The 23,011-nt window shown below is 34.9% G+C and overlaps 3 protein-coding genes across 4 annotated transcripts; all 3 read left to right on the top strand.

The window, feature by feature from the left end:
* Nucleotides 1-2,968: 2,968 nt before the first annotated feature.
* On the top strand, nt 2,969-4,064 carry LOC110604139. Its single transcript, XM_021742253.2, has one exon. It carries the CDS (start codon nt 3,111-3,113, stop codon nt 3,654-3,656), a length of 546 nt encoding a protein of 181 aa, XP_021597945.1. The 5' UTR covers nt 2,969-3,110; the 3' UTR covers nt 3,657-4,064.
* Nucleotides 4,065-9,889: 5,825 nt separating this feature from the next.
* Nucleotides 9,890-13,894, top strand: LOC110603959. 2 transcript variants are annotated; one of them, XM_021741966.2, is made up of 5 exons: nt 9,890-10,376; nt 12,464-12,520; nt 12,849-12,911; nt 13,000-13,068; nt 13,163-13,894. In XM_021741966.2, the coding sequence occupies exons 1-5, from the start codon at nt 10,026-10,028 to the stop codon at nt 13,436-13,438; spliced, it is 816 nt and encodes a 271-aa protein (XP_021597658.1). In that variant the 5' UTR covers nt 9,890-10,025; the 3' UTR covers nt 13,439-13,894. The 2 variants fall into 2 exon arrangements, with proteins under 2 accessions (XP_021597658.1, XP_021597659.1); XM_021741967.2 differs by having other exon boundaries at nt 9,893-10,364.
* A 1,580-nt stretch (nt 13,895-15,474) lies between these two features.
* Nucleotides 15,475-22,771, top strand: LOC110603908 (trafficking protein particle complex II-specific subunit 120 homolog). Its single transcript, XM_021741914.2, has 10 exons — nt 15,475-16,175; nt 16,267-16,473; nt 16,580-16,762; nt 17,173-17,282; nt 17,618-17,677; nt 18,569-18,854; nt 19,079-19,374; nt 19,638-20,509; nt 21,037-21,966; nt 22,092-22,771. Exons 1-10 carry the CDS (start codon nt 15,768-15,770, stop codon nt 22,310-22,312), a joined length of 3,573 nt encoding a protein of 1,190 aa, XP_021597606.1. The 5' UTR covers nt 15,475-15,767; the 3' UTR covers nt 22,313-22,771.
* Nucleotides 22,772-23,011: the final 240 nt, after the last annotated feature.

Raw genomic sequence — 23,011 nt, 5'->3', positions numbered from 1 at the left:
TCCTTGAAAAAAAATATTTTACTTATTTTTCTCATTCCTTCTATTTTCTTTCTTTCTTTCTTTTAAGAATATGTTTTTCTCATCTTCTTTTTTAAAGAAGGGCCACAATCGTGAAACTGAACCTGGGCCTAACTTTGGTCAAAGAAAGGCCTTAAACCAAAGCTAGCGGCCCAATGGATTGGTTCTAGAAATTATAAATGCGATGTCCAATTGCAAAGGCGGTAACTTGAGTTGACCCAGTCTTTTTTGACGTCTAAATCGTACCGCTCGATGGATGACACTTGCCTTCTAGATTCTTGCCTTGCTCCAGCTGTCATCGGAAACCACGGACCCATATTCTTTTTCCTTTGTTACTAAATGCCCCTCTGTTTTTTCTCGTATTTACCAACTCATGTGCTCTTTATTTTCATTTCTTCTCGTTGCCATTTCTTTGACTATTTCCTCTTCAATACGTCTTTTCCTATTACTATACCATTTTCCTTTTACCTATTATTATATTTATTTTTTAATAATTAGCTGTTATTAATTTTAAATTTTATAATAAAAAACTATATATTATTGTATATTTAATTTGAACTGATTAATCTAATCCATATTTTCAGAAAAAAAATTTAATCAATTAAATTAAAATTATTTTTATATTTTTATGAAATTAATCAGATCAATTGATATTATTTTGCTTTTTTATAAGAAAAAACAAAAAAATAGTAAAAACGAGTTTTTTAGAACAAAATGAAATATAATTGAAAAAGAGCAAAAAAGAAACGGTTGGCTACCTTATGGCATTTTTGTAATTGTGATGATAAAAGAGGTGGAATAGTTAAGATGGAGGATAATCATGGCAAAGATGGTGTCGCACCCACGTGGCCACGTCAGATGCACGGTCTTCACAACCGAGGGTAATGGTGGGCTCCACTCTACCAACCACACCCCTTCACGCGCCTTAATTTCCGTGTTTAACTCTATAAAGGACAAAATTACAATCAACTATCAAATTATAAAAGAATGCCTTTAAAAAAGCAAAAAATAAAATATAAAAAAATCCAATTAGTGAAAAATAAATGTTCCTTAATTTTCAAAAGTGTTTTTTTGTTAAAGAACAGTAAAAATTATAAAAACAGTTCAAAACAATATAAAGACTATGACCTTCATTGCTGCTATGACTGGTTTTTCAAATATAATTTTATCATGTATCAATCTATTTATTTATTTATCAAAAAATAAATTTATAAAAAAATGTGTTGAAAATCAAAGTCAATCTTAATAATAAATGCTAAAAAAATAAAAAATTTTCTATAATATAATTAATTAAACAATATTGATTTAGAGGTAATTTCACACTCTATAAATAAAAAATCACTGAAAAAAAGCTAATTTAATTTCACCAACTATAACAAAAAAATAATATCACACTTACCTTTTAATACTATGAATAATAGAGTAATTGCTGTTCCATTTAAAAAAAAATGTAATTGCTGTTAGTGAATATAATAACTTATTATTTTTTTTTTACCAAATCAATTAAGTTCTGGTTCACTCAATCATTTTACTAAAAAAAACCTCATTGCTTAAAACCATTTTTTTAAAAAATAGCAACATAATATTGATCGATCAAAGAATGTAATTATGGAAAGTTACATTATTATGTTTTTTTTTTTAAGGAGATGGGAGATTGGGGATTGGGGAAAGGGATCGGAGATTGGGGATTGAGGAGTAAACATGAGATTTCTTGAATTTATTAAGATATATTAAGTCTGTGAGTGTTTATTTTATTTAAAATTAAAATAAAAATAATTAAAAGGAAATTTATTATTTAGTTTTAAAGTTTATTATTAATAATAATTGATTTTTATACTTTTTTTACCATCCATATTGTAAATAAATTACTATCTAATCATGTACAATAGTTATTTTCGGTTTCAATTTTTTTATAGTTTTATAATTGTATTATCTAATTTTTTCTTTTTTTTAAAAAATATAAAGTGAAAAATAAAAAAATAAAATTATATTTGATTTTAAATTTAAGGAATAAAATTATAAATAATTACGATATTTAATGACTAATGGTAATAACCTTTCAAATAGTAGCATAAAAAAATGAAAATGTAGATAAAAGTAAAATTCATTATTTAAATTATTTATTTTTTTAATTAAGCTTCTGTTTATTTGATAGAAAATATTTTTTAAAAAATATTTTTTAATATTTGAATTACTTAAAAAATTTAATCAATGAAAATATTTTTTAATTAAAAAAATAATATCTTTATTAAGGTTTTAATATGTTAAATTTTTAATAAAATTTATTTTAAAATTAAAATTAAAGAATAAAAAATAAGAGATTTTATTAAAAAATATTGTTATGAAAATATTTTTTTAAAAATATATTTTAAATATAAATTATTTTTTAATAATAAATAGAGATTAAAATAAAAAATTATTGTTCAGGTCCTAATTTGTCCTAATTTATTAGGTTTTTAGAATTAAATATTTATAATATAATTTATTTTAAAAATAAATTTAAAAGTTAAATTGTATTTTATTGAGCATAAGAATGAATAAAATAAAATATATTTAACTAAAGCAAATTTTAACTGTGATATTGCATTTTTAATTCATTTTAAAATCAAGATTTCATTTTATAAAATTATAGAAAAATAAATAAGTAAATTTTCTCAAAGTTAAATTAAATATATTTTAACTGTAATTTTTAAATATTAAATAAAAATCACTAATTTCCTTCCAAACCTTATCTCTTCTCTTTCTTTTTAATTTTATTTTTTCAAAAAAATAAAACCTCATCAAGAGTTGAGGCTCCATTTTCTGTTATCTTCCAAAGCTTCAGAACACAAGACCAAGTTCAGCTACGTGTGCATCACGCGTTGCTTATGAGAGTTGTTACAACGTTCCAACATTCATTTACTCATTTCAAAATCAAAATCGGTCTCTCTGCCCTATAAAGGAACCCTTTCTCCTCGCTCATTTCATTCAGCATTTTCTCTCTCTCCTCCATTATTTAGCCTTCCTATGCAACTTTCCTCTTTCTTCCAAAATTACCAAGCTTTGCCCTAAATCTCTGTAAACTTGATATTTTTCGTCTTTCCATTCAAGAAATGGGCGTTGCTGTTCTCAATCCTCAGGATTGTCTTCAGAATCCTTTATCTTCCAGACAAGATTTGATATCACCCCCTCCGCAAATGAAAACCCCTAGAAACGCTAATTCAAACCGGCCGAATCGGGCTCAACCCAGCCGCAGGAAACGGAGCCCCAACACCTCACCTTCCTCACGCGCCGCCGTTGCCCCCCAGGTAACTGCAAAAAACCTCGTTATGGGCCAGGTCAAAATTCTTAAGCGCGGCGAACAACTAGCTAAACCGACTCCAGAGAAGGTGTCTCAACCTGCTAAAGTTGAAAAAATGGAAGATCTGGATCTCGGATCTACTCATCGGCTTGGCCCTGATCCTGAGCTAGTACCGACTCAGATCCGACTCACAGAAACCAACAAAGTTAATGGCTTTTATGCTGGATCGGCTTTTATTACTTCACCGCCGCCCAGCTCTCTTCCTTTACCGGCGTTTTTCATGAAAAAGTGTGCCGTGGGTGTGAAAAACACCGATGCAACTACTGATTTACGACGCATTTTAGGTCTCAATTTATAGTGATTAGGTGGTGTATGATAAGTGGTGGGTAGACGTGACATGAAGTTCTCTTCTCTGTTTGTTTCCTTTCCTTCTCTCTTCTGTGTTTGAGTTTGCAATCGACCGTCCCTTATTTTTTCAAGGGGAAGAAAAGGTCGAGTTGGCTTGACTCAGTTACGGAACTATGCATTAAATTAAAGTAGTGCTGTTAATATAATAGCTTTGATTAGGGTTAGCTAAGTTAGATCAGAATAGAAGATCTACATGGATGGGTATTGTGGATGTTAGCTTATGATGGGTGTTTTTTAATTCTCTTTTATTTTTATAGCTCTGTTATTTATCCAGTTTGGGAATATGGTTTGTATCTTGTCTTTGTATGCAGCTGTAGTTGTCTGAAATGAAATGAATTTCCTTACTTGACTTCTTGTAGATGGGTCTGTTTCGTTTCTCAAACCTATTGCCCATAAAACCATAAAACTCTCTTCTTGTTATGCTTCAACAATTTAAGCATCTGTTTTAAGTTTGTAAGTGCAAGTGAAAAAATTGGAAGAGGAATTCTCTCGTGCTGTTGATGATTGGATTGAACAGTTCTTGGGTTTCAAGCTGTGTTTAATTTGTTTCTTGTTTCATGGGGGAAGGTTTCCTTTGCAGAGAGGATACCCTTCAAATTTTAGACTCCATTCTCTGTTCCATCTTTCCATCATCAATTATACATGCAATCCAATTAACGACGCTGTTAATTGAGGAGCCCTGGGTGGTTGAATAGGTCGATGTAGGAGCTGCTGGGAATCTGTTTCAAACATCACTTGGGACTTGAGAGTAACATTGCGTTCTCTGAGGGGCATTCCCTGAGGCCACTAGCGGAGATACAAGATTGATTAATAGCTTGTAAATTTTTTTAATATTCATTCATTAATAGATTATATAAAATGGAAAAAAAAAGAACATATGTCTGAATAATTTATTGCTAATATCTAATATCAAAGATTAAAAATTCAACAAAAAACATAACACACATGCTTAACATTATGGAAATTGATAATTTAATCTTTTAATTTCAGAAACTTCCGTCCAAACTTGACGTTTGCAGAGATGTTTTTGTACATGACAAAAATAAATAAATAAATAATATAGTTTTGATGTTAATCTCGGTTTCTCATAAAAAAGCAGAGCACCTTTGACGCATTTTCCCATGCAGACCGCCATTGAGACGGAGAGACAGAGGATTTTGTCTCTGGTGGAGCCGTTGGGAAGAAAATAGGTTTGTCATTAGTTGAAGAACTCTGCTGATGGATTCAATTGTAAAATAGAAGTCTTTGTATCAATCCAGAGCATAAGATTTATTTAATCCCCTAATAATAAAATTTTAAATTTCATAAATCTAAAATGTAAATTTAATACGAAATTAGCTAGAGTCATCAATGCTTATGAATGTATAAACAAATAATAGGTGAAATTGGTATATCAATTTCAAGGAAGGAGCTCACGGTGTAGGTAGTCTAGATAAGAAGCTTACGGGTAACTTCACCTATACTTTGTGAAGGCAGGTAGGACTTTCTCCAATCCTTAATGTCAAACAACATATGATACTTTGTCCTTGCCTCGCAATGAATTTATGCTTGTCAGCCCAATATTACATAGTTTCCAGGAAATGTCGAAACAAAATCGTTTCGATTTCCGCCAATGTTGTCAATATCTTGCCAGCTTGAAACCAAAGGAACACCAACCCAAATAAATGCTTGCTTGCCCAATTAAAATTTAATTTACGTTTAATCCATGGAGGCTACGAATCTAACCAAAGCCCAAAACTAAAAACTATGGCTCAAAAACTGTCGAAACCCATGAGCCCATGAACCTAACACACACAAGAAAAATAAAAATATGGGTCTGCCATGGAAATTCAGAAAGGCGAGGCTTGATCACGAACCTGTGCTTGAAATCATTTTCCTTCACCCTTTAGCCTTAACCCCAAATAGAGTGCAAGACAAAGTTCAGTTGCTCCCCGCAACAAAATTGCATAAAAACAATACTGTTATCCACTGATAGCTGCTCGCTGCTGCTTCTTCTTCTACTTCATTATTGGGTGGATCAGAACTGTAATTTGCGGTTCACCCAACTTCATATGGATAGCAGCTCTGTTTCCAAGTGAAACAAATTTTAACAATATTCTCATTAAATTGATGCCCATAGGGCAGAGAGTATGGACAATTACCAATTATGAGTCCCTGAATTTCATAGGTGGTCTCAATTATTGCCCAACAAGTGTTCGGATTAATGTGCCACTGTCAAACTATAATTTCTTTCACCTGCTACTTTTGTTTCAACAGAGATCTAGTGGGTATGCGCTTCAAAGTACTGAGAGAGTGAAACATCTCTAAACCTAAGCTCTATTTAAAACCCTTGCTATTCATTATATAATTACTCAGTTTAATAATGAGAATGGCCCTGTAGTCATTAATTATATAAATAAAAATATTTTTTCATTAATAATTTTATTTATAAGTTTAATATTCATGTTATTTTATTTTTAATTTTATTTTTTCATTAATAATTGGGAATTTGCCTAACAGTAGAAAAATATACGGAACATGAAATTACTTATATATAGGGTTTTAATTGGGAATTTGCAATATCAAAATTATAGAATTGCCCTTTAAAGTCATTTTAATATTATATTTTTTTAAATAATGTACAAGTGTAAATGAACTATCATTTTCTTTTTTTTTTTTTTTTCTACTTTTCAGACAAGGTAAAATAATTTCATTTTCATTTTCCCCTTATTTATTTACCTTCTATTTAAACAATAGCAAAACAAACAATAAAGAAAAAACACTTTTCATTTTTTACTATTTATTTCCCTTTCTCCCTAAAATTTTTACAGAACATGGTGCAAACGGACAGTAGCAATTATACACTATTACAGTAATTTTAAATGGCTAATCTTATATGAAATGACAATTAATGGTAAGTAAATATATAAACAAATATGTCTTATAATATAATAAAATTTTTTATCATACAATAAAATTATATTAAAAATTGAAAAAAAAGCAGCTGATTATATATAGAGACCAATCCAAATTCATAAAAAAATATGCCATCCTGTTTAGAGCTGAAAACTATCCATAATTCAAGTTTAACCCACAATTGAGGGCACCTAAAGATCGATTAGAAAATTTCTAGAAACAACCCACCGCTTCAACAAGCCAACAGTATCAACAAGTAATAGGAGAGCAAAAATAGTTAGTGTCGACATGCAAGCTTATCAAAAAAATAAAACTCAGAAATCCAAACAGAAAAATTGCAAAATCGATATTCAATGGAGTACATGGGAGAGAAACATAAGCAAATGCGTAGAAAACAAACTCCACCCACCAAATTTAAAACCCACAACTCTAGCACTAACAATTGAAAATTAAAGGTGAAAAAAATAAAATCATGGTAATTTCAGTCAATTGTAGCCATGGAACAACCTTAAAGAAGTATTTTACACTTTAGTGCTGAATTTTTTTATTATTTTTCATTCTCTTACCACAATAAATAAAAAATATCAAAATACATCTATGTAAATTAAAATAGAATGTTATTTATTTATCATAAAATCTTTAATGAAGTAAATATAAGAAAACCCTTCTATAAATTATTTAAAAAGCAAAATAAATTTAAAAAAATACCATAAAAATTACCATTACCACCAGCAAGGGCAATTGCTTCTTCTCTTGCACTATTTTTTTTTTTCTTATCTAAAAAGTTGCTTTAATTAAACTTTGTGATGATTATAATACAATGGATAAGTGAATTAAAAAAATATAAGGAATTAATATTAAAAAAAAAAACTAATTTTGAACAAAATATATTCATCACCACACCAACTTATTATAGCAATTGGTGTCGGTTTCTCCGCGGAAAGACAGTCTTGTAATGCACTCTATGTTGCTTGCTGCTTTTCTTTTTTTCGTTTGTTTGGCCTCAAACCAAATCCCCACGTGGGTCCCACACTTTGAATTCAGCTTACTACCTCACCACCATCCTTATCTTTATTTATTTATTTATTTTAATGAGAGACAGAAAATAAAGTTTTCATATAAAAAATAAATTTAATAATTATTAATTTATATTAAAATGTATATCAATTAATTAACATGCAAATTATTTGATAAAATAATTGTTTAATTAATTTATATCAACTCAAATTTTATTTTTTTTTTATTTTTATTTTTATTGACATAACAATTGTTCATGGTACAATAGTTCCACGTGATAATTTCTCCACACCCACAACCCCATTTATTCTCATTCCTTGAATTCTGCCACCCAATAGCTCGATTCTCCGTTTTATGAGATGCACTTCTCAGTCCTCAACTCGTGAGATCAACCGGCTTCTCTTCAGCACCTCACCATCTTGTCATTAGCTCTTCCTCTCCGAATGCCTGCGTAGGTCATCCTATTCAAATACAAATTATTCACGAGATGAGCATTTTCCACTCTCGGTCGACTCGGCAACTTCTTCTTATTCTTCTTCTTCATGCGATGCATTGATTTCACCTAAATTACCATCGACAGATAACTGCATGTTTTGATTTGTGAAAAATTGTGATGTTGCTTTTTTTGATTTGGTTTTTCCACTGTGTATTGAATTGTTAGAATGTGCTAAATTCATTTTTTGGATCTGTAATTCATTCATGAGTAGCTCGATTGGGAATGGATTGAACGGTTTCATGGCATGGATTTTGTAATTGATCAACCAGTTTAGGGAGGAAACATAAGTTTTGGTGAATTTGGGAAGGATTCTTTAATTGTGTTGCTATATATTTTGGACTAGAGATGGATTTGCTACCAAATTAAACTGATTTACATTTTAATTTTTACTTATTATTTCAGTTTGATTTATATGACTTAATAAAAAATTTATAATTTAATTTATAACATTTTAATTTAATTTAATTTGAAATTAAATTAATCGATTGTAATATGATAAGGTTACAATTATAATTATTTTTTATTGGATTTCTTATTAACATTATAAGTTTAAGTATTATGAGTAAATTAGGCTTTTTTTTTTTTCCCTTATGCAATTATGGAAATCAAAGTTACCATATCAAAAAACCAAAAAAGGCAAAAAGTTACTGAAAAATAGTGGTCAATTTTGAAAAAGGCTTCCGTTTTAAGGAGGGTAAATTACTTTTTAAGTATCAGATTCGATTCAATAAGTTTACTTCTACAAAGTCGGATTCTTATTGAATTTAAATCTCATATATCTAATATTCTAGTTGATTTATATTACATTAATAATCTTTATAATTTCCATACAATAATATAAAATATGTTTTTATATGGATTATTAAAACATTGAATAAATGCAAATTTAAAATTATGACGAATAGTTATATTTTAATTAATTTTAAATTAAAATTAAAAATATTTATGTAAACAAAATATTCATACAATTTCTCATACTGCAACGATGAGAGGCGTGATGTGATTGGAAAGTAAAAAAAGATAAATATATATTACGCTCTTGTAATATTTAAAATTAATCTATTAAATAATTAAATTGAAATTATAATATATTTAGCACTTGAAATTATTAATATGATTAATAATTATAAAAATAGAAATAATTATAATTAACAGTAACAGAATTTTAAATTTTATTAATCGTGGTTTAAATTTTTATAAATAATAAAATGATTTTCATGTAAATTTGCTAATTTATAAAAATTTAAATGATAATTAGTAATATCGTCCATTCATATTTAATTATTATTGCTTTTATAAGTTCAGTTAAAAGAATTTTAGGATTATAGCCGAACACAAGCAAAGTGCCTAAGTCCAGCTTTGGGGACAAAAACAAAAAAACAGAAGAAGAGTAAAAGAAGCCAAGTCCAGAAAATAGAGTCTGAGGTTGAAGCTGGGGGTGATGCGCTTCTGCCGAATACACGTGTTACAGACGCAGACGCAAGCGAAAGCACAGAAGCAGTGGATCGGTGTTCTGTGATCGGTTTACACAACCCTAGAAACAACAGAATGAATGAATTTTTCTTTTCTAATTTTCAAAAATATGAAATTGGGCAGTGCCACATGTCATCATGGGCCCCATATCCCACACAAGATTTAAAGAGAGAAAAAGGTCAGAAATTTGCACTAATATTTTCTTTTTTCAAATTAAATAAATAAACAGAACAGAACAGAACACCACACCACACCACGCCACCACCCCTCATATATATACTCTCCGCTCTCCCCTCTTCAATCCCCTCCCCCCGTCTCTCTCTCTCTCTCTCTATCTATATATATATATATATATATATATATATATATATAAGTCACTGTGTCTGGACCTAGATACGTGTGGCGTGTGTCTCTTCGGGAACGATAGCTCGGGTGCCGATGGTGAAGGACGAGTGGATAAGGGCTGCGATGACGGATGACAGAGTGGTCGTGGAGCTGCTGGTGCGGCTGAAGCAAGAAGCGGCGCAGGTGAAACCTCAGGCGGTGATTCCACTTAGGTGGGGGTTACGACTTCCGAGGTCCAAACCAGCTACAGCTGCATCCATGCGATATGAGGTGGTTTGTAGGAGGAAAGAAGGAGATTCTTCTGCTAGATGTAGTCCAACCACGCCGCTTTCATGGAGCGGTGGTGGCGGCGCTTCCCCCTCAGCCACCGCTGACGGCTTCGAAGAGACTAGTCCTCATGTCATCTGTTCTACTCCTGGCGCTAGATCCAAGGTTTTTTTCTCGGTGCTTTTCTCTCTCCCCTCCTTTTGTTTTCTTCTTTTTATGGTGGTGGCAGATTTGGCATGAGCTGATATATACGGTGTCGTCTTTTCGTTGGTTGATTGAAATACTTTTAAAAGGCTGTAATTGCGTTCGATGAGTGTTGGAGTTGAGGGGTGGGATGGATGGAGCTTATGCGCCTAATTAAGAGACATTCCTGTCTAGTTCTCCCTTTTTTTTCTTCATGACCAATTTGCCCTTCATTTATTATCCTATTTGCTTTCTCTACTTCTGGTTTAACCGATTTTCCCATTTCTCTATTGGCTGTTATCGGTGGAGAAATTCCTATCGTTTTTTTTTTTTTGGGTTCATAAGCTGCCTCTTGTCAGCAGCGGCTGATGAGGACAAATCTGGCAGTTTAATGGGTTTTAGCTTTGGTTTGAGGGTCGATCTTCCCAATAAAGGGCGAATAAGATGACTACACTCTATTGAAAAATTCGTATGGACCAAAATGCCCCCTTGCACTTTAAGATTTTACTTTCACATGAGGTCAGCAACTTCAAAGTGTCTGACGGTTTTGGTTTTCTTCTCGCCTTTTTTCCGGTCATCTGCCATTCTTGTTCTCACCAGTTAATAGACCAAGTCGCCCTTCGATGCATCCTCTAGATTTTAAAGACACTACGAATCCTAGAGAGGACAGTTTTGTCATATATATAAGATATCCATTAGCCATTCATGACCAACTTACCCAGGCTAAGAACCCACGAAGTTTCTCACGCAGGAACACTATCTTTAATTCATTCCATTTTCTTCCCCTTTTTAACAAAAAAACCCATAGCTAAGGGTCAAATATCGGTACGCTTTCTGCCTCGGACGTGGGAAGATTTTGGTCTTACAGATAGTGGCCAATGGGGTTGGGCCCCGTAAAGACGCAGAGAGAGAGAGAGAGAGAGAGAGAGAGAGGTGTTTTGCTAGCGATGGGTCTTCCGTTTGCTGCAGCTTTGTTGTGTTGCGTTTTGAGTGGGGGACGGCCATTTGATTGTTGTCATTTGTTTAACTTGAGAAATTATACAGTGCGCACTGCCCCATCACTGTCACCCTGTCTATTAGTCATCACTTATCAGTTTCTAATTTCTTGTATTTATCAGCTTTTAAAAAAGCACTTTTAAAGATTTATTTTATTTTTATTATTTAATTAAACTATTTAAAGAAAGTTAATTTTTTTCAACTGGGCCTTCGTTAGAATGCCTAACGATGATCTTGGGTGCGGTTGCGTGCACCTATTATCTGATGTATAGAGTTACACGCTACGTTCAAATAACATGAACCATGCGATTATGAGATTTGATCTTATTTTTTATTGAGAAAATGGTAGAGTGGATGGAAGTTGAAGCTTTGGGCATTTAAAGCTACGAAGGGATGCCGGCCATGTCAGGAAAGTCACGTGAGCAATTAAAAAGCAAAAAATACGCGAGTTTTTTGAGACGTGGCCTGCGGTCACTGGTTGGTGCCCACTTGAAAATCACCGTCTGATTCGAATAAAAAATTATATTGTAGATCACTAAATTTCAAATTTGTAAGAATTCAGAATGTAAATGAAATCTAACTATTTAGAAAAAATTATTTAGTGATTTTTTTACAATGATTTTTTTCTTTGTAGGATTTTTTTTTCTCATTGAATTTTTATTGACTTACTGGACTATGTATAATTGCTAAGTAGTTGTCTTTTTCTAATAATAAAAAGAAGTTAAAAAAAAAACAGTAGCAGGACGTGAGTTCTGCTGATGGTAAAGTGCGGTGCATTAGTGAAGGGATGAAAATTGATGGAGAGTGGAGATAATATCACAGCCGAAAATCTCGAATAGATCCTACAACCTTGCTGACAGTTGTAAGATCGCCCTCGCCCTATACTACGGATCAGCTTGCTGACTCTTGCGGGGCCTCGAAATAGTGACGCGTGTTTTTTTATTTTTTGAAAATTTAGATGGGCATACTGGTGCTGAATAGCTAATCTTGTAAACGGTTTTCTGCTATTTTATGCATGAATTGCCTTTAGTATTAGTTTTTTTACATCAGATATTGATTGCTTGCTTCATGGTGTATGACTATAGGTTACTGCTACTGGTGAAACAGCTAGCACCACCACCAAGAAGTCGAGAAGAAAGAAGGTATTGTCATTTAGTTCCCATTTTAAAACCTCTTGACTTGCCCTGGCTAATTTGAAGCCTTTTTTGTTTTGTGGTGTATTGCTTCTTCCTTTTACAATTGGGGTCTATTTAATTGGCACTTCACAATGATGTTTGATGTGTTGTAGTCCTAAGAATTACAAAATAATTAAATAACTCTGTTTTCAAATCCTTTTTTTTCTCTCTCTAGAAGCAGATTTCTTCCTTCTTTTGGCTCTGTAGTTGTAGTGCGTGGTTCATATAAGTTCAATGGAAATCATTTTATGAGTTTAACACCTTGCGATCTCCTAACTCAATTGACATTTTCCAGACGTTTGCTGAACTTAAAGAAGAGGAGAGTGTTCTGTTGAAAGAAAGGATGCATCTCAAAAAGGTTTGATCATTAAAATCTAAATTATTGCCTTTCCCACTTTGCTTCGGCTTATTTTTCGTCGCTGACTTCTTTTGTGCCAATTGAACAGGAATTAGCAACCATAAATGCCACATTTAAGGAACAGATAGAAAGAAATGAGAATTTAAAGCGATTGAAGGTATAATTTCTTGCTTTCCTCCGTGTCTTATTTTCTTCTCTCACAATGTATTTATGTTAGTGCTGTAAAACTGAAATTCTTTTCTGTTTTTTAGATTGATTTGAGTTTGCAATTTGCAAAGACCTCAAGTTCACTCTCTGATTTACTGGACAAAGCAATTTGCAACCAGCCCTGTAAGAGAGAACCCTCTTCTCCCAACCACATTAGTTCAATGTCGAATATGCATGCTCAAGATGATGACAACACTGAGTCGGATTCTTGTGAAAGACAAGAGACAGTTTCAAACCATGATAGATCCTTCTTGTTACCTGATTTAAATATGATGCCATCTGAGGATCCTCACTCTGAAACTCTTCCTGTACTGAGATGACAAAAATGTGTAAGCAGTCCTCCGCACCTACTGAGGATGTGAAATATCAGATCAGCGATGTGGTAGTTACTTTGTGCTTGGACAAGGAGCTATTTGCTGTATGCACATTCAAGATTGGCATCCCAGAACAGCAAACTTGGTCAAAGCCTCAGAAGTGATAGCTTGGCCTTGATCTATAAACAGTTTGCCCAAGCCAAAAGATGTTAAATCAGTCACGAAGAAGCTTTTAAGGATATTGTGGAGACCATGGCTAGTCGTAGATGTAGAGATATTCTTGATTTCTTGGAGACGTCTACATTCCTCTGGAATTTTATGGGGGTAAACCCTTATTGGTTCTATTTTGGAATTATGTAGAAATAATTTTTCATTTTCTTTTCTTGTGTAGGTGAATGGCTGCTGGACTCCATTGTTAAATGGCTTTTTGCTACTAATTTTACAATTTTGTTTTAGGTTCTAGTTTCCATTTCCACATTCTTTTATTGGGGAAAAATTATGGTGAATAGAAGTGACTAATGTTCATGTACTGCCATTGCCATTGGAAGAACAGACTTCTCTGCAGGAAATTTCAGGTCATATGCAGCCCAATCGTGTAAATTGGCTTGCAGACTTTGTTTTGCTTTGAAAAGTATCATCTCGCAAACAAAAATAATTATCAGATCCCGGGGTATGTTAGAACGAAAGATAGAAGAAAGGACACAGCATGAGGAAAAGCTACCTTGGATGACAAAGCTGCCAAATCTAGTATTTGAATTACTCGGATATCAGTATGGCAAAGATCATTTCTCGTGCCAAAGGTGAGAGATGAACTTTTCCAATATGGGTTCATCTTATAGTTTTCCGCATTTCTTGTTTCGTTTCACTGCTTTCCGTATGGACCTGGGAAAAAAAAGAGTAGTCAATCAAACATAGATATGTATGAAGGGGTATAGAATTATAATCTACATGATTTCAGAAGCCGAATTGGTATCAGGCTTCACATATCGTCCAAGCCTCCAAAGTGCAGCAAATTCTGCAAAACTTGTGGGGGAAAAGTTTAGAGAGAGGGAACTGATGTGGGCTTGGAGGGGATTTGAGAGAAAGGCCAGTGTCGACCGGGAATTGGAGGAGGAAAGGAAAAAGAGGATGATATTCGAGGAGAAAGCTTCAGATGTCAAGGCTGATTGAGTTTGCAAGGGAAACTATCCAAAATTATCTTTCATTAATCATACTATTAGTTGAGGGCCCAACTCATCTCCAAACTATAATATAATGTTAAAAAAGCTAAATTATTTTTTTTTTAAAGATTAGAGCCTAAAATTTTATTAATAATAATAATAATAATAATTGAAAAGATACCACGTGGACATGCTATGAAAAGATGGAGGTCCGCCCTTTTGTACGTGAGTACTCTCAAAATATTTGGAATATTCTCGTATTAATTTTTTTTTTTCATAATTCTCGTATTAGTAAGAGTTGAAGAACACATGTTTCATGATGAGATAGAAATACAAAAACATGTATTTTGAGATCAAGGCCAGTATAAAATTATTCATAAATTTAGAACTCTAAAAAAATAATTTTCATATGTTAACAAAAATATTTTTGAATTCTAAAGAAAGAATGTCAATCTCCTGTATGCACCGGAAAGCTGGAATTTCTGGTTGATTTTGAAATCTTAACCCCAAAAAAAAGAAGCCAAGGAGCTTTACTTCGTCCCTTCCCTTGGCAATGGTTTTTTTTTTTTTTTTTTTTTTTTTTCTGTTATGGGCTTCTGGAGAGTCCTTCAATCGAACAATAAAGTAATTTCTGTTTCAACTTCTTCGTGTTTTTTGTGGTTTTCTCGTTGGTGGGCCTGCAATAGGCATCAGTGATTGTGCACTTTGCTCTGGCAAGGTGGAACCCGGCGGCATAACTTTTTCACGGTCCCTCATTCAAAGCGCAGCTCTAGGGTTTCTTCAGTTGTGGGCCTTGTGCTTCTTACGAATTTAAGTTTTCTTGCGGCTCTCTCTGCTTCGAGCTTTTACAGCTGGGCCTGAGAAACATTTTCTTAGAAGATCTTGAGCCTCTGATTTAATTTGTTCAGCCTTAGCCCTATTAATCAATGAAGCATTTATATCTTGTGAAAATAAAAGGAATAAAATAAAAAAGCTATCCCCTTCACTATATCGCAAATCCGACCAGAGAGTATCCGTTGCCTTCTCTCCCTTGCACAATCGCGATGACGGACCGAAGACCAGTCTTAAAACGACATCGCTTTACTATCCCCTCTTTCCTTCCTTTATCTAGCGCTCTTTCGCGGTTTCACTGAACCTGCTTCTCCACTTTCTCACCGTCACCGTCTGCTACCGAAATGGAGCCAGACGTAAGCATCGAGACATCCTGCATGATCCGCGTCGCAGTCCTCCCTATCGGTCCTGTCCCGCCCAACATCCTGCGCGACTATTACTCCATGTTCCTGCGTTACCACACGATTTCTCTCTCCTCCATCAGTTCCTTCTACACTGAGCACCAGAAATCCCCCTTTGCCAATCAGCCATGGGACAACGGCTCTCTTCGATTCAAGTTCATACTCGGAGGCTCCCCTCCCAGTCCATGGGAGGATTTCCAGTCAAATCGCAAGATCCTCGCCATTATCGGCGTCTGCCACTGCCCCTCCTCGCCTGATCTTGACTCTGTCGTCGATCAATTTACCGCTGCGTGTAAAAGTTATGCCTCTGCGCTTGTGACGCGGTGTTTCTTTTGCCCCTGCGATTCTCAGGTTGGCTTTTGAATGTTTCTCATGGTTTAATTATAAGCTTTATTACCTAATATTTGTTTTCTATAATTTCCCGCTTTTATTTCTATTGAAGCTGGAGGATGGTGCAAAAAAGGGAGAGAAACTAAAATTGTTTCCTCCGGCAGACCGCCAAACGCTGGATATCCACTTGCAAACTATGATGCAAGAAATTGCCGCTTCATTGTTAATGGACTTCGAGAAGTGGGTTCTACAGGCTGAATCTGCTGGAACTATTCTCAAGACGCCTTTAGATTCTCAAGCCAGTCTATGCTCAGAGGAGGTATATGTCTAGGTGTCCTAAAGATTTGAATTTGAATCTACACTTTTTCCACAGGCCATGCATTGCGTGGAAAAGCTTTAGTAAGTTTATTTTGGTAAAACTGCAGGTGATCAAAGCCAAAAAGAGAAGACTGGCTCGTGCGCAGAAGACAATGGGGGATTACTGTTTGATGGCGGGGTCACCTGTTGATGCGAATGCCCACTATTCCACTGCCTTAGAATTAGCTAGATTGACTGCGGATTTCTTCTGGTATGCTGGGGCTTTGGAGGGTAGCGTTTGTGCATTGCTGGTATGCTCAATTTTTCAGCTAATAGCAAATGTATCATATGTGGATATTGTATCGTTTAGGATGTGTTCTTTTCTTGAGGTTTTATGAATTTGTCAAGGAACCAATTAATTCAATTAATATAGTCATTTGTCTTGACTACATGTAGGGTAATAAAGACGAATATGGTAGTTGTAAAATGTGATGCTGTGAACCCTGTTTCAGTGTGATGTTAGATGCTCAGAATATGGTTCCATAGTTATCTTGATAAATAACTCATCAACTGTATTTAGTATCTACTTTTGTGAATAATGTAATTATGATAATTACACAAAGTGCTGAAATCTGGCTGCTTGCAGAGTGATTGAATATACTATCTGTTCATACACATGGACTTGTGCAATTACTTACCTTTTCATTTTACCTTCTATCAGATAGATCAAATGGGCCAAAAGGATGCAGTTTTTGAGGATGAGGTCAGGTGTCGCTACAGTAGTGTGATATCACATTACAAAAAGTCGTTTACACCAGACAATGCGCAAAGGTGGTTATTGTTCTCTCATTTTGGTTAATGCTGCAATACTTATTTTCTGAGGTGGTTTAATGGATAACAATGATCATAGGCAAGGTGGGTTTTGTTTGGAAATTGCAAGTTTGAATCTATTATCTTTCCCCTATTATCATGTTAGACGAACGTAGACCTCTTCTTTGTTAAATTTTTAATCCATTCTTCTAATCAAATTACTGAATATTAACTATGCCTATCAATTTTATGTATGTTTTAGTTCTAGTATATAATGCCCATGGGACTCATAGTTTTTAGGTCTTTTTTATATTTGGTTATGTTGACTGCAATGTTTTATGATATTTTTCTTGCAGAGTTTCACCTTTAAGCTTTGGACTTGAAGCTACTCTGAAATTGGCAAGATTCCTTTGTAGGTAAATGTGTCTCTTTATGTATGTGGGTATTGTTTATTTCCACAATTGAAGTAGTTACTTCCAATTTTAAAGCTGGGGTGAGATTATGTTTTCCTTATGTTTGCATATTGACCTGATCATATCCTCCTTTTGCATGCCTTTCTCTTGTCATGCCTTTCTCTCGTCCTTTTACACTCATTGAACTTTTTATTGGATTTTCTCCCATCTGAGATTAATTGTTCTGCTTTTGCCTTCCCTGGTTACTCCTCTCGTTTTTCTTATTTCTTTAATTTAAAAGATTTTCTGATTCCAACGTAGAGAACCAACTAATCTTGTATGGAAATGTAAATAAGTTAGTGGTAGAATGCATGAGCAGGAAAATGATGTGGACGAAAGTAGTATAAGAAGACTTGCAACTTTTTTTAATATTGCAATAAAAAAGAGATCCATATAGCCACACCCAACTTGTTTGAGGTTGAGGCGTAGTTGTTGTTCTACAAGATTTTCTGATTGATTGGAAGTTGGATTGTTGTATGATTGTTTTTGAGTTTGATGCTGTTAGTATTGAGTCATGGTAGGATAGCTTCATTTTTTAGCATAGTAGGATAGCTTCATCATGGACACTTGTGAAAGCTGAAATAACTGGAGTAGCTTGAGTCTGTGAATATTTCTTTAGATAGCTTCAATTAAAATAGGACCTTTGAGTCTATGCTAATATCTTGTTTTGGATTTTGAGATCAACTGGTCGGGTTGTGTTCTTCTATGCGTTCCAATTATAGACCATATGGAATTTCTCTAGTGCCTTTTGTTGGAAAAGCTTGAAGTTTGCAATGGAATGGAAGGACCCCTAGTTTCTTATAGAACAATGTCGTGGAAACAATATTTTGTTGTTTGTTGTATTTTTTTTTCTAGAAGAGGAATCACTAAGGATGTGGTGGAGTTGCTAACCTGTGCTGCGAATGGTGCGAAATCCTTGATTGATGCCAGCGATAGACTCATATTGTATGTTGACATAGCTCGCTTATTTGGGTCTCTCGGTTATCAGAGGAAAGCTGCCTTTTTCTCAAGGCAAGTGGCACAGTTGTATATACAACAAGAAAATAGCTTGGCAGCTATCAGTGCTATGCAAGTTTTGGCAATGACTACAAAAGCCTATCATGTTCAGAGTAGAGCGTCCTTCAATCATCCTCGTTCAAGTGTAAGTGCAACTAATGTGGGGAAAAATAATAATGATTGAAAGAACTATTGTATCTGTTTGGTAGTTGGAAAATCAGTTTCCATAACTTACCGTTGCTTTAACTGCATGTTCTGGAATCATACACAATGCCCTCAAATGATCTCTGGAGATTTTTTTTTTCTTGAGCTTCAGTTGTTCTTATATTTATTGTTCTAGACTTTTTTGTAATTTTCTTTTCTTTGCAGGAGGAGATTGGATCAAGCTGTGCTGATAATTGGAAAATGCATCACCCATCAGTAGTCTCTTTATTCGAATCTCAGTGGAGCACTCTGCAGATGGTTGTACTGAGGGAGATACTTCTGTCTGCCATTCGTGCAGGAGATCCCCTTGCTGCATGGAGTGCTGCTGCACGGTTACTAAGATCATATTACCCTCTAATCACGCCAGCTGGACAGTATGGCCTTGCTAGTGCACTTAATAATTCAGCTCAGAGGTTGCCTTCCGGAGCTCGCTGTGCTGACCCCGCCTTGCCTTTTGTAAGGTATTTTCTCCTGTGCATGCATCTTGTCTAACTACCTTCATCTTGTTAAATATAATTTAGGTCCTTGTATAAACGGTTCTTTTATTATTATTATTATTATTTTTTTTTTTTTGGGGGGGGGGTTGTTCAGGACATAAATTTTCTTAGCAGTTTGTCCGGCATTTACAGATCTATCAACAATGAGCAGACTTTGGAGTCATTAAGCATTTCACTTGGGTTTCCAAGTTGGTAATCTTTTTTCATTGATGTTGTCTTTCTTTCAGGTTATATTCCTTTCCATTCCATCCCTGTCAAATGGACATTATAAAACGCAATCCAGGAAGAGAAGACTGGTGGGCCGCATCTGCACCTTCAGGGCCTTTTATTTACACCCCATTCAGCAAAGGGGAGCCAAATGACAGCAGCAAGCTGGAGCTGACATGGATTGTTGGAGAACCAGTCCATGTCTTGGTGGAGTTGGCAAACCCCTGTGGCTTTGATTTAAGGGTTGATAGTGTATGCCTATCTGTTCATTCAGGAAATTTTGATGCTTTTCCTGTTGCTGTAGATCTTCCACCTAATTCATCAAAGGTGATCATCTTATCTGGAATCCCCACGTCTGTGGGGTCGGTGACAATTCCAGGATGTATTGTTCACTGTTTTGGTGTTATAACTGAACACCTTTTCAGGGATGTTGATAATCTGCTTCTTGGTGCAGCACAAGGACTTGTGCTTTCTGACCCTTTCAGATGTTGTGGATCTCCAAAGTTGAGAAATGTGTTGGTTCCAAATATTTCTGTTGTACCTCCACTGCCATTATTAGTTTCTCATGTTATAGGTGGTGATGGTTCAATAGTTTTATATGAAGGTGAAATACGTGATGTCTGGATTAGTCTGGCTAATGCTGGCATGGCTCCAGTTGAAGAAGCACATATCTCACTCTCTGGTAAAAACCAGGATTCTGTTGTTTCAATAGCATATGAAACCTTAAAATCTGCACTTCCTTTGAAGCCTGGTACAGAAGTGATCCTACCTGTGACATTGAAAGCCTGGCAGCTTGGACCGATAGACCCTGATATTACTGGGAGTAAACTTGCCTCTGGAAGTATCAGGAGGAAGGACGGTAGCAGCCCCACATTGTTGATTCATTATGCTGGTATTTCTTCCAACTTAGATTACAATAAGGCTCTCACTTATTATTTGGTTATGTTTATGCAGAAGAACATGCCCTAGTAGATTTTATAATAAGTCTTTGTTTGTCTGCAATTGTGAAATGTCAGCCATATTATCTTCTTTTTTAAGATCAAATAAATGCCATGTTACTTCTTGTAAGAGTAGTTGCACTAAAGATTATAATCTCAGTTGATCTCTTTTAACTGGACTATTCACAACTCGGTGTCACTGTCAGGTTTCAGAATCCTTTGCCTGCTGTTTGCCAGATTATTAAAACAAATAAATAGTTGAAAAGTCAATTGAGTGTTGGTTGTCTGAGACCTGGAATTTGACTTCTAAATCAGTTTCTTGTTTGTGGATGTATTCCATGGAGCACAAATCAGCTTATAGTTGTTTATTCTTAATTTTGAGCCTCTTTGTATCATCTTGTTCATCGGAGGATTGACTTCTCTGAATGTTACTATAGTCAGCTATTAAATCATTTGTGACCCTATTCTGTTTGGTTGTCAGGGCCATCGATCGACTCTGGAGATCCTCCAAAAAAAGAATCTGTTTTTCCTCCTGGTAGACGCCTGGTAGTTCCCTTGCACATTTGTGTTCTGCAAGGTTTGTCTTTTGTAAAAGCTTGCTTACTTTCAATGGAAATTCCTGCACATGTTGGCCTAAATCTTCCAAAACCAGTTTGTGTTGGGAATAATGGTAGTAAAGAAGCTATTGGTTCAAAAAGCAAGATGGATGGATTGGTAAAAATTGATCCATTCAGAGGAAGTTGGGGGCTACGTTTTCTTGAATTAGAATTGGCTAATCCAACTGATGTTGTGTTTGAAATTTGCGTTTCTGTTCAGCTTGCCAACTGTGAGGATAAGTTGGATAACCTTTCTGCTATTGAAGATGCTGCTGAATCCAGTTATCCAAAAACAAGAATTGATAGGGATTACTCTGCAAGGGTATTAATACCACTGGAGCATTTCAAGTTACCCATTCTTGAAGGTTCCTTTTCCATTAAGGATCTTCAGCCTGATGGTGCTTGCAGAAGTTCAAGCTTCTCAGAAAAGAATGCTAAGGATGAATTAAATGCTTCAATTAAGAATCTCATTTCCAGGATAAAGTTGAGGTGGTATTCAGGACAGAACAGCTTTGGAGAACTGAATGTGAAGGATGCCATACATGCAGCGCTTCAGACATCTGTTTTGGATGTATTGTTGCCGGACCCATTGACATTTGGCTTCAGGCTTATTAGAAATAATGTCCCAGAAGAATCTGCCATGCACCATGACTCCAGGTCTGAAGATTCTGTAAATGTTCATGACATGACACCGATGGAGGTCATAGTTCGCAACAACACTAGGGAAATCATTAGGATGAGTCTTAGCGTTACGTGCAGGGATGTGGCTGGAGAGAATTGCATCGAGGGTACGAAGGCCACTCTCCTATGGGCTGGTAAGATTTCATTTTGATTCCTTTCTCCAGATACAAGTCACAAGGCTGGAAAATGACTTGCTTTTGAATATTTATACGATTGAAATTTTTGATGTGCAATGCTGGCTTGCTCTAATTTATTGTAGGTGTTCTGAATGGGATTGCCATGGAGGTTCCCCCACTTAAAGAATCTAAGCATTCTTTCTCGTTGCATTTTCTCATCCCTGGGGAGTACACTCTAGTAGCTGCTGCTGTGATTGAAGAGGTGAATGATATCCTCAGAACCCGTGCAAAAACTGATTCAGTTGATGAGCCGATATTCTGTCGAGGTCCCCCATTCCATGTACGTGTTATTGGAACTGGTTGACTGTTGTACCCAGAATGGTCAAATCCTCTTACTGTAGATTATATCAGTTCCGAAGAGTGCTCCACGAAATTGGCAGATGTTTTCATAGCCTTTCAGCATCGTTATTGATCCACATTGAATGCATTCCAGAAGCGATTCCCTTCTGGTTGATCTGCAGATGGATTTAATTTATGTATATTTAGGATTTTGATGCGCTTGTAAATTTGTTTTCTGCCACATACCATTTCAGCTTTTCCAGTGGGGGAATCAATTGATTCCAGACCTCGAAGGAGTAGAAAACTGGAGGGAGATTTTATTGATATTATTGTAATTTTGTATGATCATTGACATGGGCGAGTACATGTGGGTATGGTTGCGTGATCAATTTATTATTCAGAAAAACAGCATTTGGGAGAAGAATTTATCTTGTAATTCTATGGTTGCGTCAAAATTAAAATGTTACATCATCATTTTAGGCCATTTCTGCTTCAAATTTACGATCCTTTTGCATTAGATCTTGGAACTCTGGATGGATGGTACACCATTTGAAGGTTGGGTGGAAAGAGACTGGACCGCAAGAAATCTCCAGCTGTTTTGCTCAAACATCCAATGGAACCAATGCCTGCTAATGTAGTTTGCAGCTATTGTATTGTGTTGTGTCCTCCCTCTTCAGCCATTGGAGCACTTGAAATATATGCATTCTTATTTATAATTCCATAA

This window comes from Manihot esculenta, chromosome 16, assembly GCF_001659605.2.
Source record: "Manihot esculenta cultivar AM560-2 chromosome 16, M.esculenta_v8, whole genome shotgun sequence".
NCBI lineage: Eukaryota > Viridiplantae > Streptophyta > Magnoliopsida > Malpighiales > Euphorbiaceae > Manihot > Manihot esculenta.
This window is presented reverse-complemented; position numbering and strand designations above follow the sequence as displayed.